Source organism: Rousettus aegyptiacus, unplaced genomic scaffold (assembly GCF_014176215.1).
Source record: "Rousettus aegyptiacus isolate mRouAeg1 unplaced genomic scaffold, mRouAeg1.p scaffold_m13_p_4, whole genome shotgun sequence".
Taxonomy (NCBI): Eukaryota; Metazoa; Chordata; class Mammalia; order Chiroptera; family Pteropodidae; genus Rousettus; species Rousettus aegyptiacus.
Window position 1 is genome coordinate 119,304,133 of NW_023416307.1, and position 20,277 is coordinate 119,324,409.

A 20,277-nucleotide genomic window follows, 5' to 3' on the forward strand; every position below is an offset into this window, starting at 1 on the left:
AGTAACTGATCAGTAAACACTTCTCAGACATATATACAGACAGACAGACAGACGGACAGGCAGACAGATACACACACACACACACAGAGGTTAAAAAAAAAAAAGACGTCTTAGAGGCTATACCACAGGCATGTAGACAATGAATGCTAAAATATTGCATATGTCTTCACACTGAAAAACAGTATCCTGCGGCCTCTGGCAATGTCTTAAAACTTTTAAAGGCACTCTCAGCAAATAGCTCCTCCTCCACTTGCCTTTGCTCTAATATTTCCAGCTCCTGCTTGCCAGTGGGCACACAACAGTTACCTTCTTCAGTTAACTCCACAGTTCCACAGTTAAAGCAGTCTTCCTTGGAATCTTGGCCTTCACCTTGTTAGAACTGAGCTAAAGGACATTTCAGAGACAGTTCCTGGGGGAAACACACAGTGTACACTGGAGGGCAGGAACCTCCCCACCCACGACGGGCCACCTCACTCTTTCAAAAAACCACCAGAGCATGTTTGAGAAAAGTTAAGCTGTTTTATTTCACAGGATAGCTCCACGTCAAACCAGCAGGCACCATCAGAATACGCGACAGAGGATCCAATCAGACACTCTATAGGACGGGCGTTTGGTTGTAAGGTAGAGAAACGATATCCAGAAGAGGACAGCACTTCTCATCACATGGGGATAGGCAACCAGCAATTTCCAAGGGTGGTTCGGGTTTGTTTTTTCCTGACAGTTTGGGGCAGAAGGAAACCAAAGGAAACAAAATAGACCAGCCACTCTGAAGCAATCAGAACCAAACCTATTGCCAAACCGTGTAAACAGTCACACTGCTGGGGAACTAGAGCCTGAGCAGAAACTCTAGCAGAACCTATTTCCGTCTAAGGAAGGCAAAGTGCGCTCTGGTTGTTCTGATTCAAGGAACAGCTTCGTTATTTGCCTGGGACAGATCATATGGAAAGGAGGTGTCAGCAAGGGGCAGCGTTGGCCATTCGGCCAGTCCCAGAGGATGGGACGGTGGGACATTGGCAGATCAACCTCAGAGAGGCCAAGGGGACTCCGACCTGACAGCCAAGTCCCTTCTCTCAGCTCCCCTGGGCAGCTGTGAGTATGTGAGGAATTCCCTACACGGCTGCTCAGAAGAGAGGAGACCCCAGAGAACCGGGGAAGTTGACATGAAACGTCAGCATTAGCTCTGCATAGCAGAAAGTCAGCTAAGCAACACCTCGGCTCGCCCCTTCCTGCCTTTTCCTCCCCATCATCCCCCCTAGGCCCAACGGGGTCTCCATCATGGTTATGAGACAGCCATTCATCTTTCTGGGTTTCTCAGGAAAATGAGGCATTTGCTCTAGTGTGGAACCATCTGGATGTGTGAAAAGTTAGGAGTAGAAAGACTGAGAGAAAGAACCATTACATTAGTCCTTGTGGTTTTCCTTCAGCTGTGTAACGTGCACTGAGTGCCAAGTAACAAGCAGGTCACAGGAAGTCCTCTGTATTCATGCCTCCTGAATGAGAAAGAAATACACCCAACAAGGCACTCCAACGGCCTCCAACAGAGAAGCCAGCTCCATATCAGGGCCCTTTCCCACACTGGCCCCCTCTGTGTACCACAGACCAGTTCTGAAGGATTTATAAGGCAGATCTCTGAACTGCTGGTTCCGGCTGGTGGCCAAAGGATGGCTCCATTTCCCTGTGTCTCTTCCCACTCGGATATATCTTCATCCCTTGGGAATCCATTTCTTTCCTGTCCCTTGGCCGGGTGACCTCAGAGGACAGACTCCCAAGTCTAATGCCCAAGCTTACAAGTCCCTCCCATTGTGTGCTCTGTCCGGGTTCAAAGGCGCTTCAAGGTGAGAAATCGTTAGCACTGAAAACAAGGAAAGGCAAAAATTTTTCATAGAATCCCACAGCTCAGAGCAGCTCTTTAAGAGGAAAGGAGAATACAGGGAGAGAGGGAGAGCAGGGTAGGAAGCACGGCTTGTTCTCAATTTTATCCGAGAAAGGTCTTAAGCGGCAGATGGGCCCCTGAGGCCCAGGAAACTAGACCAGGAAGGAATTGTCTTTGGTCAGTTTTAAATGAACATCTTGCTGGTTCATTCCTAAAACAGACTGAACATCGGTTACACATAAAGACAAAAGGCTTGACCTCAAGGTAAGTCAAAGGTTAAGAAATCATTTTGTGAAGCAAAAGAAAAAAAAAGAAAAAAAAAATGCCCGTTATCGACAAACTGATCAGTACAGCTTTCAGTAATGGTGATGAACAAGTAGGTAAACACCACTTTCCCTTGTACAATTGGTTATATTGAGGACTACTAACTAGGTTACTATGTTTCCCCCACACTCACTGTACAGTTAGGGTTCTGGTATTTGTTTTTTACATCGATCTATCTACTAGGTGCAAAGATTTGGTGAGTGGCATCGCCTATAATTTAATTGTCGCTTTTTAAAAAATTACAGTTTCACATTTTAACAGTTACTTTCCAGCATTTAAGCAAATACAGCAATATATAGTGGACTAACACAGGCAGGAGTCAGGAAAAGAATGCCAATGCGTGGTGACCATGGGTGGGACCGGGTGCCTGTGGAGGGGGACTGAGGACATGCAGGGTGCCAGATGAGGAAGCGGCGGGATGGCGGGGGCGGGGCAGGAAAGTAGTTTTCCATTTGGTTCTACATCGAGGCTCAGATTTAGGGCTGGATGAGTGAGGTGAGCTTCTCTAAATGTGAACTCATCTGCCTTTTCCCAATGGAAAAACAGGTGCTTAAAGAAAACAGCTATGGCTCTGCCTTCAGGTAATTCTGTGAAAGGCAAGTCCATTTTCAAGAAAGAAAAATAAAGTTAGTCAATTCGGAGGAAAAGCCACATGGTCTGACCGGTGTTATCTATATCAGGCAATATATCTCTCAACTCAAATTTTCTCTTTTCATTTTGTAGTCATGGAAGAGAATGTTACATTTTGTGCAGGAGGCTACAACATTTAAGGTCTGGGAGGAATTGTTGGGTATAAATGGGATGTCTTGTATCCTGGCTGGACAGCATAGCATCCTTGCAAACAAATGACTTTACGAGCATGACACAACCCACTCTCAGGTAAATATTAAATCTTGGGCAAGTCACAGCACATCCCAAGGCCTCGCTGTCTTTCTCAAACTGTAAAATGGGGATATCTTTATGTGCTCAAAGGCAGAGGGCTCCTACCTGGTTCTGAGGCACTTTCATTTCCAGGAGCTAAAAGAGAATGGTTGGTTCTAGGCCAAACGAGGAAGGTCAAGTTTGTCATTGGCCTCTTCCTGGCATTCTCTTTTTGCATCCTTTGATTCTTCCTTCTACTGTGTGCTCTCAGTGCCAGTCCTCAGATGAGGCAGAATGGCTTACCACATGACCAGCCGTTAGTGACTCAATAGGTCCCTCCCTCTAGGGTGCATTCACCTTTTTATGGAGTACCAGAGGAGAAAGCAAAATTTCATCCAATGGGGCGAAATGGTAATGATGGAATTTCAAGCATCAGTAGGCAGTATATCTGTAGGGCCACGCTTCAGGGATCTTATGAATCTGGTAGGAAAATTCCACTGCCCACTTCTCAAATGCCATTAGATTTCAAAAGGAAGGCCTTGGATGGTTTTTGAGCTAAAAGACTTACCTTACTAATGTCAATAAAAAGAACAATCATGTTGGCACAGTGCTTTCTAGTTTGAATAGCTTGCTCTTTTATCTTTATTATCTTCATTTTATGGAGCAGGAAATCGAGGCTCGGTGAGATGCAGTGATATGCCCAGAGTCCCACAGCTCCCAAGTGATGGGGGCTGGGACTCAAACACAGGACTTTTGACTCCAAATCACAGCTATGGACACACTCAGAAGCCTTGAGAAAAGAGATGAAGCTTGAGAATAACAGAGAGGAAACCCTTCGCTTGGCATGAAGGGGGTGAGTGAATGTGGTCCCATTAGAATCTGATTTGCCTATGCTCCATTATCCAGAAACAGCTATGTCTGGCAAAGGAAAAGATCCAAAGAGGAAGTAAAACAGAATTAAACAAGGATGATCCAGAAAGCTTTTTGTCAGCTAACAGGCAAAAGCCTTGCTCAAAATACTTGAAGATCGACCACCCCAATCCTAATCCTGATACCATATTTTCAATTATATTAAATGCTCTGGAGAAGGCAGGTGAAAGGGAAGGGAAGGCAGAGAGAGGTAAGCTATTTCACTGGCATAAACTCAACTGAAGCATTCTCTAGGCCAGAAAATGCCAAGGATCGCCCCTCCTCAGCCCCTGGTCTGAGCTGGGCACTTATGGTTCATGCACTTCGTGCAAGAGGGCACCAGCCAAAGTGCGTTGTGGCCTGATTTTAAATTAAAAAGATGTGACTCAAAGCCTCCTTGCCTGTTTAGTTCCAAATCTGACACAGTATAATTAGTAGAAAGAGGAAAAGAAAAAAATTAAATACTTTGAAAATTGTATAAGTTAAACCTATATAGTTACCAGAATGATTCCTACAGCATTTCTAGGTTTTGAAGTGTTCCACACCACTGTGTTTTGTTTTGTTTTTTCCTTTTCCCTGACCAACACATACTGTGTTACAATGGGTCTGTGTTCTCACTATCCCCTTTTACTACATACAAACACGAGGATGCTGTGGTCAGGGGTCTTCTTGCCAATGTCCTCCCATGCCTTCGGGGGTTATGGTTGGCACTTGGCCTTCGGGTGGAAAGGCAGGGTCTCTGGGGTGGATGGGGGGTTCTGTGAAGGGTTCCCCACCTCTAGGAGCAGCTTGCTTGGGGTACTGCCTGCTCCACCCTTTGTTTAGGGGAAGAATGTTCTGGAAGGCCACGACTTCTGGAGACAGTGGGAGACTGTTTTTGTTTTTCTGCAGGTTAGTGGTATATTGCTTCATTTGCAGTTACTGTGGGCCTCTAAATTCTCCCAGAAAAGTCCCTGCAAATCCCACCAAATAACTCAGCGGGAGATGTTTGGTGGCACGGGTCTGAGGTAAATCTAAGTTTCATAAAAAGAAAAAGGAGATCCTATATACATTTAGTATGTGTGTCCAGATCTAGTATATGTATATAGATGCATAAATAGATATATACACACCTACAGACACATACATACATATATATGTGTATATATGCACATATATATATACACACATATTTATGCATGTAGAGAGAACGTCGAGAGAATAATTTTCCAGTGACGATATGCAGGCGAAGCCATTTAACATTTTGCCACAATCTTAGGAAACACTCTAGTTGGGGCTGCTCCTGCTCCTGCACTCCTCTGAGCCTCCGTCTACACACTCGAGGCCTATGCGATTCACATGGCTGAATGCGAGCTGTGCCTAGCGCCTGGGCCTCAGCTCTGCACAGGCACTCTTTCAGGCTGAACTTCCGGTCCCTGCCCGACAAGGCCAGAAGCATTGGGAAGGACATGGAAGTCACGGAGGCCACCCTTGGTCATGATGTGCCCGTGGGCCAGGGCAGTGCCACCCCATCCTGTAGGTCACATGGTGCCTGATTTGTCCGCTGAGCTGTTGGGGAACATCTTCTCAGTGGGCGTCACGGCTGGGCTGCCCACACCTGAGCTGCTGCTGCTGCTGGACCGATGCTGGACCACAGGCCGCACGGGCCGCATTGGGGGTGGGCGCAGCTGGGCACCAGCCAGGCGGGCGGACAGGGCAGGCTTGAAGGTGGTCATCATCTCGGTGGAGGAGCTACTGCTGCGGCGCATGGCGGCATCGGGGTCTCGGATGACAATGGTGTGCAGGGGACTGGCGGGCTCTGAGCTGATGGGGCCAGGTGGGTTCTTCAGGGGCTCCAGGGTGTCCAGCACCACATCTGGTGCCTGCTTGACTGTGTTCTGTCTCTCGAGTTCCCGCAGCTCATGCAAAGCTGTGCTCATGGTCTTCTCGATGTCCTGGGGATAGAGAGAGCTCTCATCAGCATAGAGTCTGGAGGCCTGGGGTCCATTCTTTCCTCAGAAGCTGGTGGGCTTCTAAGAGAGGTTTACCCAGGGGCTTCATGGCTGGGATGAAGATTAACTACCCAGGGTGTTGTATGATGAACTAGGGCAGTCCATGTGGTTATGGCCTGCACACTGCTCTACCCACATAGGAACCAGGCTTAATGAGGGCTGGTCAGACTACTGGTTAAGAAGGCAAACTCTGGAGTCAGACAGACATGGGTTCAAATTCTGGCTCTGCCACTTCCTTGCTCTGTGACTTGGGCAAGTCATCTCACAGCTTTGAACCTCAGAATCCTCATTTGTAAATTACAGATCTTTAGAATATAGACCTCAAGGGCTTGATGAGTGTATTAAATGGCATGGCCAATGTGAAGAGCTTGGCATGACATCTGGCACACAACAAGCTCACAGACCATAAGGACAGTCATAGTGGCAGTAAGAATTAACATTGAGCACCAAGCCAAGCCCTTTCCAAAGATAATTCACTCTATTCTCACACTTATAAGGTAGGAACTACCATTAAGATCATCTTACACATGAGGAAATGGAAGGTCAGATGGGTTAAGTAACTTGTCCAAGGTCACACAGCTAATTAGTAGCACAGTCCAAGTCTCAACCCAGGCAGTCTGTCTCCAGAGTCCATGCGCCTAAACCATTTTTATTATTTGTTAAAATATTTGCCCACAGAAAAATTACTTGGAGGTTATATATCAGAATGCTCATAATGTTCACCCCAAACGATGGGACCGTTACTTTCTTCTCTGTGTTATAATCAGAAAATTTTGGTTTTTTAAAAATGGAAATCTTAAAACTTTATAACAAAAATCCTTGTCTGCCTCTGGAACTCCTGGGTAGTTGTAACATTTAAACTCATCAGGATGAGAGTGCTTTGAATGACACACAGAGAGATACAGAGCCCCAGGACCTCCTGATGGCCAGAGGAGATGCCCTGTCAGCCTGGCATGCATTCATTTTTCCATCTTCCCAAGGCCTCCATTCCCCTTCATGCCAGGAGGGCGTGCAGGATGTGGAAGTCAGCATTTAACCCAAGAGCCCTTGGCTAGGCTATAGGGCTGGGAATTTTGAGCGAAGACTCCTCTGTCACTTGCAAGTCTCAGTCGCTCTGCACCATACTTTGTTCATTTGTTGGAAGCCCACATGTTTATTATGAAGATGGAATGAGATAATGGATGTGATGAAGCTTCATAAACTGCCAGACAGTGGTTTTTAAAGTCCCTTTAGTCAGAGTCCTTGGTTCACATAGGGCTTTACAGAGACATATCCACATCGAACAGATACAAGAGGATCTGCTCAGACTAAGCTTGGCCAGAGCCCAATGGGCTTGGCCATTGAGGGGACAATTAGGGATACTGCTTAAAACCACTGTTGGAAGGTCTGTGCACAATCTCGGTGACAATGATGACTATTAAGACACACTGCTCCTCCGTCCTGAGGCAAATCTGGAAATTTTTCAAGTCTGATCAGACTGATGGCGTTGGAGTTCTAGCTGCCCTTCTCCATACCCAATTCTTCTTTTACCTCTTCACCTCCCCCTGCTGCCCTGGGCCCCATGACAGGCTCCAATCTGGCCAAAGTCTCCCTATCATTTATGTTTTGTTAAGAGAATTGATAATTTGTTATTGGCTAATTAGCCAACATTAGCTAATATTTGCTTTTATGATTCCCCATGACATTTTATCCTTTGTCCCATAATATTGGCTACTTTAAGAAGGGGACTTCTGTGACTTTACCTAAAAGGCTTCGCTGTAGGGGGATTCTCTACATGATGGAAGAGATGGCAGTCCTCTCACCATTTTTTCTATACCCTAACCCTGTGGCAGCAAAGCCTGCTTTCCACACCCACTCTGCCACTCTGCTCAGATTAAGTCCTCTATTGACATCACTACTCTCTTTGTTTGCTCTACTCCAGCATGAGCTGAAAGGTAAAACTTTAATAAATTAAATGCAATTATCACCCCTCCGCCACCATCCCCACCACCACTACCACTCTACCCTGGCAGAGTGTGAACCAAAAGACAGGAAGCTCAGAGGAAGGTCAGCTGAGTAGTTTAGGCATGAGCCTTGCATTAGTCTGAGAGGCGAGGCTGTAATATCAAGTAGAGTTGCAGAGAGGCGTGCTGGGGGAGGACAGACAGTGGGGAAAGTGAGCACTTTTCACCTCTTCTCAAATTAGATCTCCCCACTTTGGATGGCAGTGTAACAAACAGCCTCTTCACTTGGTTCAAGTCTAAGTCCTAAAAGATATTTTGAGATCAGAGAATTTCAGGTAACTCCATCAACTACTCGGGATTTCCCCACCACAGCTCCCCTTCGTAACCCGCAAAGTCAATGCCCTCAGAGCCAATGCCCAGCAGGTTGGTGGCCATCCAGTGTCCTCCTCTGGCTATTTACATACTGTCTAACATGCATTCCTATTTTACCTTTGTCACAAAAGGAGCTCTTGAGTGACAGCTATCAAATTAGAGAGTGTGTAGATATGTTTGCAAATGAAAAACTCATGCAGCATTCCCCAAGTGTATTCTTCAGGCTGGTCTTATAAAATACTCTAATAAAGCTCGAGGTCATCTGGGTGAAGAAAAGTCATCTGTTCTTCCTTAGAGATTCACAATGCACTTAAAATTTTTAAAAAGTCTTGCAGACAAGCCATTCAACTTTGTCAGATCAGTATTCCCCAAACTTCGTTGACCGCTAAACTTTTTTTTCCCTCGTTAACATCCTGTAGAACTAGTCTGTTATGGGAGCTACTTTTGGAAATACTTGCCTAAGCTGTGTTTGATTCCTTATGTAAAGGGCTCTGGGCTAGGCCTCAGGGAGTTCACACCCCATCATGGCCCTTGGTAGAGCTTCCAGGTGAAGGTATATGCTAGGGTGATGTTCCCCCAGAGGATGGCCTTTAGGAATGGAGGGGCCAGAAGGTTGCCCCACTCCTCTGAGAGACCTATGCCAAGCTGCTGATCTTCAAGGACCACTCAGGAGTGGGCATTAGGACATAGGGCCAACCTAGACCTGCCAGGGGTGAACAGGTGTTCTAGTTGCTGGGTGAGTTGTCTCCATGTTGGTATTTCACTGGAACCTTTCCTGGCCTCCTCTACAACACAGCCCCCAAGCTCACAACTTTCCCCTTCCCATTGTGCCAGGGATTCAAACACTGCTCTCCAAAATAGAATTCTCATAAACAAGATGGTTCTGGTTGTATCTCTTACCTTAATGAGAGATAACACCAGGGAGGGGACGTGTAACAGGTACCCGCCCCAAATTCCAGAAAGAGAAAAATGGAAACTTTTGGAAATATGATAGAACTGTTGAAAACACATGAAACCAGTTGTGCAAACTATTAAACGACTTAAACAAATTGTTTCATAATTTGTTAAAGGAATTTCGTTTGTTTAATAAGTGTAAAAATCGCACAGATTTCTCATCCAAATTTCTAAACACTTAAGGAGAAAAAAAAAAAAAACTCAACGACTCTAAGCACTTTGGAAGAGCCTGGAACATTCTTCCCTTCCAGCGTCAGCTACTTCATCCTACCTATCCTTTGTATCTCTGGTCATATCCTCACCAGGTCATATCCTCACTACCTAGGAACAATCCCCACAGTTTAGGCTCTCAAAAGACGGTGAACCACTCCTTCAAAGCACTTGATGCAACTGCCATTTCACAGCTGTGTGTGTTATTGGTTGATGTCTCTCTTCTCTAAACTGTAATCTCCACATGGGCAGGGACTGGATCCATTTTGGTCATCATTGTACTCTCAGTGCCTAGCACAGTGATTATCACACAATAGATGCTTAATGGATATTTGTCAATGAATGAAATGAATGAAAAAACAGATGAATGAATGAATGAACTCAGTCATGCCATCTTGTGGAGACATCTGCCATTACTACCTCCCATCAGCCTTCCCCCAGGCCAGGAATCCCCTCTCCAACCCTGGAGACTGGGGATCTCCAGTCTTGATAAGATTCTTAGCCAGAAGCTGCCTTCATCCAGATTCCACTCCCAGGGGAGATGAGCAGGCAGACAGGAAGCCAACTCCCTATCCAGCTTGTATTCTGGCTTAGCCTTGAGCTTGGCATGAAGGGCAAAGTAACCTCCCAGCCAGCAGGTTCCCACCCTGTTGCCCCTTTGGGGTTCTCCATTGGCCCAGCCTGCCTTCCCCACTGGGCCTTACTTCTGCCAGGGCCTCGGCCTCCAGGGACTTGTGGTCCCCCAGGCTGCTGTGCCTGGTGGAGCCGCACGTCGACCTCATCGAGTGCCCTTCTGAGAGCGCTTTCTTGTCAGGGTAGTTGATGCTGCCGGCACTCCCGAACGTTGCCATCCTCCGCTTCTCAGGGCTCTCGATCCTGCCCCGGGTGAGGGGGATTTTGTGGGGGCTGCTGGGGCAGGCGGCGGCCCGGGGCGGCGTGTCTATGCTGGGGCCCAGGCCCCGAGGAGGGCTGTGTGTGTCGCCCCCGCTTCGTCGCCTGGGGATGGCTGCTCCATCAGATCGTAACCGCACTCTGCAAAGGAGCCAGGGGGTGGGGCATGGGGCAGAAGTCAACCCTGGCAAGTCTCAGAATGGTTCAATCAACCCGCAGCCCACGCACTATACACTAGACTAGGGAACGGTATAGTAAAGCCTCCTTCAGCCAGACTGGCAATTCCACCATGAAAGCACTGGCTGAGCACAGACGTCAGCGGCAGGGGGCAGGTTTAGTCTGCACACATGAAGGAATCAGAGCATTCTGCTTCCAAGCTGCAGATGGTGGCGATGCTGATTACAAAATAAATCTTGGCTTTGGGTTAAGTCAAGGCCAGGAGGATTTCAACCTGGGAATGCTTTGGTGATTGGTGATGGTTAGTTGGGCTCCTGATATGATCTTAAGCAGTTCAGACATTTCTGGGATGCCAAAGGGCGTCTAATTGGTCTGAAGCATTGAGGCTTGACTGTACCAAAAAGTTACCAGCTCCCTGCAAGCACAGGAGGGGCCCCTGGGAACTGAACACAGTACAGTATTGTTACCCACTTCAATCTCCCCAGCAAAGGGCTACTTCTATGAAAGAGGAAAAAGTGTATCATTGGACATGTCTTCCATGTATCTGGACTCCTTTCACCCCTAATGGAGGAGCTGGTGGAGTGAAAAGGGAACTAGAATCTCTATCAGGAGGGCGAGTCCTTATCCTGTCCGCCACAGACTTTCCTGCATCCTCTTTCAGACCCACTTCATTAATGTTAAATGGGCATAATATTCCTCGCCCACCTTTGAAGGAGGTTCAGTGGGCGTGAAAGCGCTCTGAAGATTAAAAAGGTTCTACTCATAGGAGATTTTGCTACAACCTATGAAGGTCACCAAAGGTTCTAAGACACTGGTGAGGAGAGGGAAAGCTGCAAGTAGCAAGGGGGTGCGGAGGAGGGACAGAGCGTAGAATGGATTGTGACCAGAGGATCAAGTTCAATGTGGTAAGCAGCACTTTAGATCTCAATGCCACCAGCCAAGCTAAGCACTGCCTGTGGGTACCCCAACAGGACCAAAGCAGAGGTGATGCAGAGTAAGGGGTACTGAGAAAGACAGAAGAATAAATTAGATGAGGGAGGGAAAAGGAAGAAGAAAATCAAGGCAGGAGAAAATATGGCCCCTCTAGAAGGCAAGGGACCATGACTTTGTCATTACCTACCCCAGCCTTCCACTCTTCCCACCCCAACCCAATGTCATCTTCCATCACAGTGACCCAAACTGTTTGCTGAACTGAATAGAATATGCTTAAAAGAGGCATTGAGATTTCTGGAATTCATAAATGTATGTTCTCACTGGGACTCATTTTTTTGGCTCTATCTCCAAGTACCCATATGTGTGGGTTGATCCCATGACCTCTCCACTGAGAAAATGAAGAATATGACATTTTGAGAATCTGATTAAGAAAGCAGTGAGAAAATGTCAGCTTTTCTTTTCTTTTCCTTATTTTATTTTTTAAACAACCACATAGTTTGAACTATACCTGTACGCAAAATAAGGAGCACAGCTCCTTGCCTGGCAGAAAGGTCATGTGACACAGCCCAGCCCACACACTGGGAGTGAAGAAATAGGCAAATGTGCTCCCACCAGATGACTGGGTGGAGTTGAGTGTCAATTTCCCCCACAACCGAGGGGGCGTAAGTTTTCTGTTTATGTAGCACACTTCAGGGAGTATGTGAGCTTTAAATTTTTAAATATAACAACTTGGGTCTTCAACAGAAAGTGGAGGAGGTGCAAGAACCAGAGAGAGGTTGGAAAAATACTTGCCAATTTGTAACCCTCTCTCATTTATTATTACTTTAAATAAAAAGCACTGATTTGCCAATATGTATTTCCTCTTCCTCCACATTACCCTCACCCCAAGCTGGACTGTTTTACACTCAGCATTCTTAGGCCAGATCTAGCTGGCCCACTCAGGTATGCCCAATGTTACATCATGTGGGGAACAAGGGGCCACGACAGCTGACTTCTTTCCCTTCTGCCCCCTTGCTTCTCCCAAATCAGATATGAACAGGCATGACACTAGAAGAAAAAAAATGAATCTGTGTTTCCTACCGGCCCATCACCCCCCCAAAGCCATAATCCGAGATGTGCTCCGTGGGGGACTGGAGGTCATTTTTGGAGGAGGCCTTGTCATCCAGCAGCGGCCCACTGCTGGCCTCACTGTCCGCCTTTTGGCTCAGGCTGTCCGAGAAGGCATCATCCCTGGGGAGAAGGAGACATGTGAATTGGGAGTGCTACACTCCAGAGGACCCAGGATGTGCAGGGCTCCTCAAGACCTGTCTGAGAGGCTGGATCAACATACACCTTACAGTTAATTTAAGCCCACAGCTCAGGGTGAGCCACTTCCCATTCCGGGCCTCACCACCACACATGCCCACTGCCACACTCCTAAGTTTCTTCAGTGGGACCCTAACCTCTGCCCCACCACTCCATGCCTACCTTCTCCTCTCCCTTCCTCTAGGTTCTTCTTCTCTCTGAGGCTGCTCCAGGGGGAGGATAAGCTAAATGCCAGGGCAGGGGTGGGGGACAAGGAATGGGTGGGGGTTGTTGGAGAAGTGGGGGGAGGAGCCTGAAAGCTGGGCACTGAGTGCTGAGTCTCCATTTGGCTCCACAGTAAGTGTTTTAGGGCTAAGCAAGGGAAGAAGGAAGTGCCGCCATCCCACACCTCCTCACCCAGGGCTTTGGACAACTGTGAGGTAGCTCAAGCTTTTGGGGTACCCTGCCAGCCTCCTCCCACAGCCCTCTTCCTTCCAGTGCCCTGTCCCTGCCCACACAGACCTGGGGACATCAGAGTACCAGGGGCCATTTGCTCTTGGAGTCTGCTTGTTCCTAGACTTTTTTCTGGCTTCAGACCATCCCCTCTGCCATCAAAACTATGCCTTTGGTCCCTTCCCTAGAGTTCTAGCTTGGTGGCTGCTTTCTAGATAAATCAGTTCCACATGAGGCTGACTAGAGCTCAGAGGAAGTGTGTGTGCATACAGGAACATGCTATGGCTTTCAAGGAATATAAGGTGTAGATTTCTGGGCCTTCTAACAGGGCTAGTATTTGGGATGGAGGGCTTTTTTTAATGCCTAAAATTGTTTAAAAGAAAAGAGTACCGATAGATACAGTTTGGTGGTTGCCGGAGGCAGGTGGGGGAGGTGCATTGGGTAAAAGCGCTCAAAAGGTAGAAACTTACAGTTATAAAATAAATAAAACATGGATATCTAAAGTACGACATGGTGACGAGAGTTAATAATACTGTATTGCATTTTTGAAAGTTGCTAAAAGAGGTCTTGAAAGTTCTCATCACACACAAAAAAATTATGTGTTGATTGATGTTAACTAGACTTATTGTGGTGTGGTAATCATTTTGTAATGTATAAAAATATCAAATCATTATGTTGTATACCTGAAACTAACATTATGCTATATGTCAATTATACCTCAAAAAATAGTAGTACCCTATTAACTCAAAATGAGGGGAGGGTTGTTTCTGCCCATCCCCTAAGAGAGCTACCTTGGAGGTGGAGAATGGTGGGCAGTTAAGTGGGTTGTGAGTTAGCCATTGGCCCTAAGGAAGGTCAGGAAGGTGGAGCTATGTGGCAAGATCCACTGGACACTGAGAACCGTGGTAGGTGATGAATGCCCTGTAAGCTGTCAGGTAAGTTATGATGGTGAGCCAAGGGCACCAAACATAGTCTCTGTGTAATCTGAAGTATGAGCAATTGGCTTATTTGTTAAAAGGATCACCATTTAAGAGGAAATTAGAAGTAATCTATTCTTACAGAAGACCAAGGGTAGTATGCCAGGGAGAGCACATCCCTGGTATACAACTCAGCACTCCCCTTCCTGTGCCCATTCTAGACATCATTAATCATCACAGCATTCTTCACGGTAGGGTCCAGCTCCCACTCACATGTCCTGTACGACTATGTACTGATGTGGGATGAGTCCGTCCACGCCATTGTGACGACCCTCCCACCAGTCCTCTGAGGCGCGGTGGTACAAGAGCAGCGAGGCCCCCTTCTTGAAGGACAGCTCACGTGGGGACCGCCCCACGTAGTCAAACTTGGCAATGGCCTCGATCTGTTCCACTTCTGGAAAGAAAGTAAGAAGACAGAATATCCATATGGTCAACAGAAGGGCAGCCAAGAAGCCTTGCTCAGATGGCCCTGGCTTCTACGGGGCAGCACAGAGGGCAAGCCTGGTGAAAACAAGCATGGGCCGGGGTTCAGGACACTGGGACTCTAGTCTCAGATCCGCTCCCTGATGCTGTGACCTCAGGCAGACCATCTAACTTCTCAAAATGGAAAGTGGAGGTTGACATACCATATCCTTATTTTCCACTGCCTTTTTTGTTCTCCACTTTTTAAACATCTATTAAAACAATATTATAAGAAATTCCTTTTTCTTCTATCCCTTGTCTATTTTCTCACGAATTGTTTTCTTCTTTGTCCACTTACAATACTTTTAGTGGTTCTTACCTTTTGAGCAGTCAAATAGATGCTGTATGTGGACTCCAACTACACAAAATATTGTACACAATTTTTAAGGGCTCCTCAAAGCTCACCGTTGTGGACTGAATTGTGTTCCCTGTCAAAGCTCTAATGAGATCGAAACGGCAGGGCCCTAATCCGACAGGACTGGTGTCCCTCTAAAAAGAGGAAGAGGCACCAGAGATCTATCTTTCTCTACAGAGGAAAGGCCATTTGAGGACTCAGAGAGCAGGCAGCTATCTACAAGCCAAGAAGACAGGCTTCCTCAGAAACCAACCTTGATGGCATCTGGACCTTAAACTTCTAAAGCCTCCAGAACTGTGAAGAAATTAATTTGTGTTGTTTGGGCCACCCAGTCGGAGGTATTCTGTTATGGCAGCCAGAACTAACTAACACACTCATCCACAGACTGAATTTTGAGGGAGGGAAAATTCTTACTGGTGCCACAGCTCAAGGATATCTCTTTGCACCGTATTTTAACCCACCGAACGTTTGCTCTTCTCTGGTCAGTGACAGGTCCTGACTGAGTTAAGCAACGAAGATATGGCTCTTGCCTTTGAGGCACTCCTACTACTCAGCTCTGTCACTTCCTGTCTGTGCAACCTCAGGCAGGTTACATAACCTCTGTACACCCCAGCTGCCTTATCTGTAAGAGTTGTCAGGAGGACTAAAATATAATGCATGAAAGTGAACAGCATAGTACAGATATACATTAGGTAGTCATTCACTACCTATGATTATGATTATAATTATGATTATGATTATAATTACTAATAGCTTCAGCGTATGGGGTAAGTCAGACAAAAAAAAAAAAATCTAAGCTGCAGAGAGTTTAAATGGTTTGCCGAAGACCATACAGTTAATGATGTTTGGGGAGGAGACTTTTTGAAGAGCAATGGGGTTATGCCTATGATTTATTTAACCTGTGTTATAGTTTATACCCTAAGAGGTAACCGTCCTTGGTAGGAAATTGATTGTGTATAGGTATTAATGTATTTATATTTTAAAACAAGCACAAAGAGGTTTAACATTATAAAAATATGTATGGTTTTAGATATATAAAATTCTAATAGAATAAAAGAATAACACAAATAATCCCTGTTCTCTCTAGCCTGCAGATACTTTCCCTATACTGAGTGTCCATGGGACTCCCTGTGTGCTCCATTCCTGGTGGATTATCATGAGTCTGTCCATCCAGCAGCCATCTACCTGACCATCATGGAATTCAGGTCAGAATACCCGGCTTTACTGCTTTTTAGCTGTGTGACCTTAAGTACCTTAGCTCTCCTTTCTAAGCCTCAGTTTCCTCATTTGTAAAATGGGAAGGACTCTGGGCGGTGAATACACAATGCAATACATACACAACTTACCATTGAATGATATACTTAAACTTATTTGATTTTGTTAATCAATGTCACCCCAATAATTTTTAACAAATAAAATGAAGATGAATAATAATAGTACCTATACCTTATAGGGTTGTTAAGAGAATTAAATGAGTTAGTATACATGAAGTGCTGGGTACATAGTTAGCTCCGTATGAGAGTTAGTTGTTACCAGGGCTGATGCACTCCTAACATCCAGAGGCAGCATGGAAAATCAAAGGGTGGAGGGAGGAGCCCTCTTGATTCATCTCCCCCACTGATCCCCCCAATGCACATGCACTGGGACTCCCTCTGTAAGCAGCTGGCTCAGGATGACTGTGCCCATGGCCTCCTGAGATGCAGTGGTCTTTGGATGCACTCAGTCCTCAGTGCGTGGGACAGCCTTCTGCAGGGAGCAGGCCTCAGACAGTTAAATCAGCTTTTCCCAGCTGGCTCCCTGACAAATGTCTTAAAATGCGATCCTAACACCACTGATGCAAAATGACAGCACAGCCCAATGGGTCAAATTAGCTCAAATCTCGACTCAGAGTCACCTTCTCAGCAAAAAGGGGAAATATCCGTCGTCTCTCCTGCATCTTTGACTCTGCCGCCTCGACATGTGCTAGCACTACCCGCCAGCCTAGCTACAGAGACAGAAAGGCCGGCAGGTTTGCAAGATTAGGAGATGAATCCAGCTGGCTGCATGCTCTCACCTCTGGGCTTCCCTTGAGCAGATTCAACTAATAAAGGAGTTGACCTGAGCAGAGGTTTGCTCATACTAGGAGGAGCATGAAGAGGCTGGGTTCCTGCCTACCCCATCTCCAGCACCTCCAGCAATAGCTAGGGTATTCTGGTGCTGGGGTTGGGGAAGTTCTGGGGGGAGGCCAAGAAGAATGGGAAATGTAAGGAAAAGAAAAGAAGAAATGGGAGGAGCAGAGCTGAGCCACAAGCTTAATGCGAACACGTGTGTTTGCAGATGTCATTATGTAAGTGTGTGTGGTAGAACCAGTAATAATAGCTACCATTTATTAAGAAATACATTATTTGGGTTTATCATACCTAAAATAGGACATGTGATTCTCCCCCTTACCACTCTTCCACAGCCCTCCCGAACTTACTTAAATTCCCTCATCTTCCCCAATAGGAAATAGAACCACCTTGCTCGTTGGCTCAGGTCTAAGCCTGCAGCTGCTCTTGAGTGTCCCACATCTAATCCACTGGCAGGTCCTTTGAACTGTCTCCTGAATCTGACCAGTATCACCACCTCCACTGCCACCATCGTTCACTCTACCTGGCCTCCTTGCTTTCATTCTTACTTGGGGGGCAATTTCTTTCCACAACGACCAGAGGAATCTTTTAAAATAAAAAATCAGATCATAAAACTCTCCTGTTCAAATCTCTCTGAAGGCTTCCCATTGTGCTTGAAACAAAACCCAAATGTGTTCTCATGGTTCGGACCCTGGATAACTCTGCAGCCTCATCTCTCCCTCACTCTGTCAGCTCTGGCTCTACCAGCCTTCTTGATATTTCTCCTCCCTCATCACATTATGATATTGTCCAAACACAAAGTAAAGCTGAAAGAATTTTACAGTGAACATACATACACACACCACCTAAATTCTACTATTAACATTTTACCGTACTAGCTTTATCACATATCTTATCTATCCCTTTATTTATTCATCCATATATCCATCTTGTTTTTAAATAAAGTCTAAAGTACGTTACAGACAGCAGGACATGTTACCCCTGATCACAACAGCAGACACATTCACAGAGCCTTCTTAATGCTTTTAAAACAGGCCCAGCTTTTGCCTGTCACAGGGCCTTTGCACTTGTTACTGCCTCTTTCTGGGAAGCTTTGTACACATTCACATTCAACAAATATTTATTGAACACTGTGTGCCATTTCCTAATTTATTCAGCTCTGTACTCAAATGTTACTGCCTCAGCAAGGCCTTTCCTGACCACCCACAACTACAAAAGCACCAACTGTCAAGACACTGTAAGACCTTCTCTTGCTTTATTCTTCTTTACAGCACAACCTGAGCTTGCAAGGGTGTGTGTGTGCATGTATCAATTTGTTTACTGTCAATCTTTCCTACTAAAATGTAAGCTCTATTAGGATGGGGATTTATTTTATTTCCTGCTATTTTCCCACTTGTAGAATAGTCGCTGGGATGAGTAGGCACTCAATGCATATTTGTTACTTGTATGAACAAATTCAGCTTTTACTATGTGCCAAGTGTTCTTCTTACATTATTACATTTAATCCTCGCAATATCTGCAGCACTATCTTCATTTTACAGATGAAGAAACTGGGGCTGAGTTGAAATGACATTTCATACAAAGGGTGAGTCAAACAAGTAGAAAATGATGGGCTAAAATCTAAGCTCAGGCCCCAGGTATCATTAATACTTTTCCGATGCTTTTAAAATATGCTGAGTTGATTCCTGGCCAGGAGCTTTAATATCTGTCTATACAGTGTAAACATGAATATACATCTATACTATGCTGTATATTTGATATTCAATTCAACTTCTGCTAATAGAGGGGGTAATTTTGCCAGGTAGGCACCCTATGGGCTCTGCGGTGAGTGGAGAGAGAGAGAGGCCAGCCCTTGAGCTGAAGGTGAGGTTGGGGACTGTCTCAGTAGGGGCCTGGCTGAAGTCACACTTTAGAGAAGTCACTCTGAGAGCACAGCAGTTGCAGAGTTGGGGAAGGACTGGAGGGGGCAGGCTGGAGGCAATAGCAGTTCAGTGGCTGTTACAACAGTCCATGACCTGACACGGAGATGGAAAGAACTATTGGAGCTTTCCTTTAATTCCAGAATGTGAAGGCTGGTCATTTTACACGTCTCATACTCATTACAGATCTTTAGATCACAAACTCTGCCTGTAGGGGAGAGCAAATGGCTCCATTCCTTTCAATACCACCTCACGGCTCTGCCCACCCCCCCCACCCCACCCCCCCGCCCCTTGTCACTCATCCCCTCCTCTGAAGAGAGAATACCGATTTAATTAAGCCAGTGTATTAGAGTCATGGTTGGGAACAAGGATATGCTCTCTCTTCTCTCTCATTTTCTTCGCACCTAAAGTAATGACATAAACTAGGGCTTGTCCATAGGTTCCTTCTTTTTTCTTCTTCTTACTCAAGACCTTGAGTCACAAATATGACAAGCCTTTAGCTACATTGACCAAGAAAAAAAGAGAAGACTCAAATTATTAGAACCAGAAATGAAAAACAGACATTACCACCAACTCAAAAAAAAAAAAAAAAAAAAAAAAAAAGGATTATAAAGCAATACTACACACATTTGTATGCAAGTAAATTAAATAGCCTGGATGAAATGGACAAATTCCTACAAAAACAGGAATTACTAAAACTAACTTGGGAAGAAATTTAAAAATCTGCATAGACCTATAACAAATGAAGAGGTTTAATCGGTAATCAAAAAACTAGCCTCCCACAAAGACATACCTAGGTCCAAATGACTTCACTGTTGAATTCTACCAAACATTTAAAAAAGAATAAGGAGGATATACTTTCCAACTCACTTTATGAGGTTATTATTACCTGGATACCAAAATCAGACAAAGACATCGCAAGAAAAGAAAACTATAGATCAAGATCTTGTGAATATGGATGCAAAAATCCTCAACAAAATACTAGCTAATTGAATCCAGTACCAACGAAAAAAATCACGCTCCATGCCCAAGTGAAATTTAGCTAAGAAATGCAAAACTGGTTCAACAGCCAAAAAAAAAATGAACTAATATATCAATTAATAGAATAAAAAATCATGTGATCATCTCAATAGATGAAGAAAAAGGCATTTGAAAAAATCCAATATGATAAAAACACTCAATTAATTAGAATAGAAGAGAACTTCTTCAACCTTATAAATGGCATCTGTGGAAAACCCACAGCCAATATCACACTTAATGGTGAAATCTTGGGTGATGTCT

General features: G+C 45.4%; 1 protein-coding gene across 5 annotated transcripts in view; it reads right to left on the reverse strand.

Annotated features, from left to right (window-relative positions):
- Positions 1-219: 219 nt before the first annotated feature.
- SRGAP3 (SLIT-ROBO Rho GTPase activating protein 3) overlaps positions 220-20,277 on the reverse strand; it is a 228,604-nt gene continuing 208,546 nt past the window's right edge. For 3 of the 5 annotated variants that reach the window (XM_036218674.1, XM_016134853.2, XM_036218675.1), the window contains 4 exons: positions 14,366-14,546; positions 12,519-12,668; positions 10,142-10,469; positions 220-5,901 (listed from right to left, as the gene is read on the reverse strand). In XM_036218674.1, coding sequence (XP_036074567.1) covers positions 5,488-5,901; positions 10,142-10,469; positions 12,519-12,668; positions 14,366-14,546 — 1,073 coding nt within the window. In that variant the 3' untranslated portion in view covers positions 220-5,487. Of the gene's footprint in view, positions 5,902-10,141; positions 10,470-12,514; positions 12,669-14,365; positions 14,547-20,277 lie in introns of those variants that run through there. The other 2 variants (XM_036218676.1, XM_036218677.1) reach the window with 2 other exon arrangements.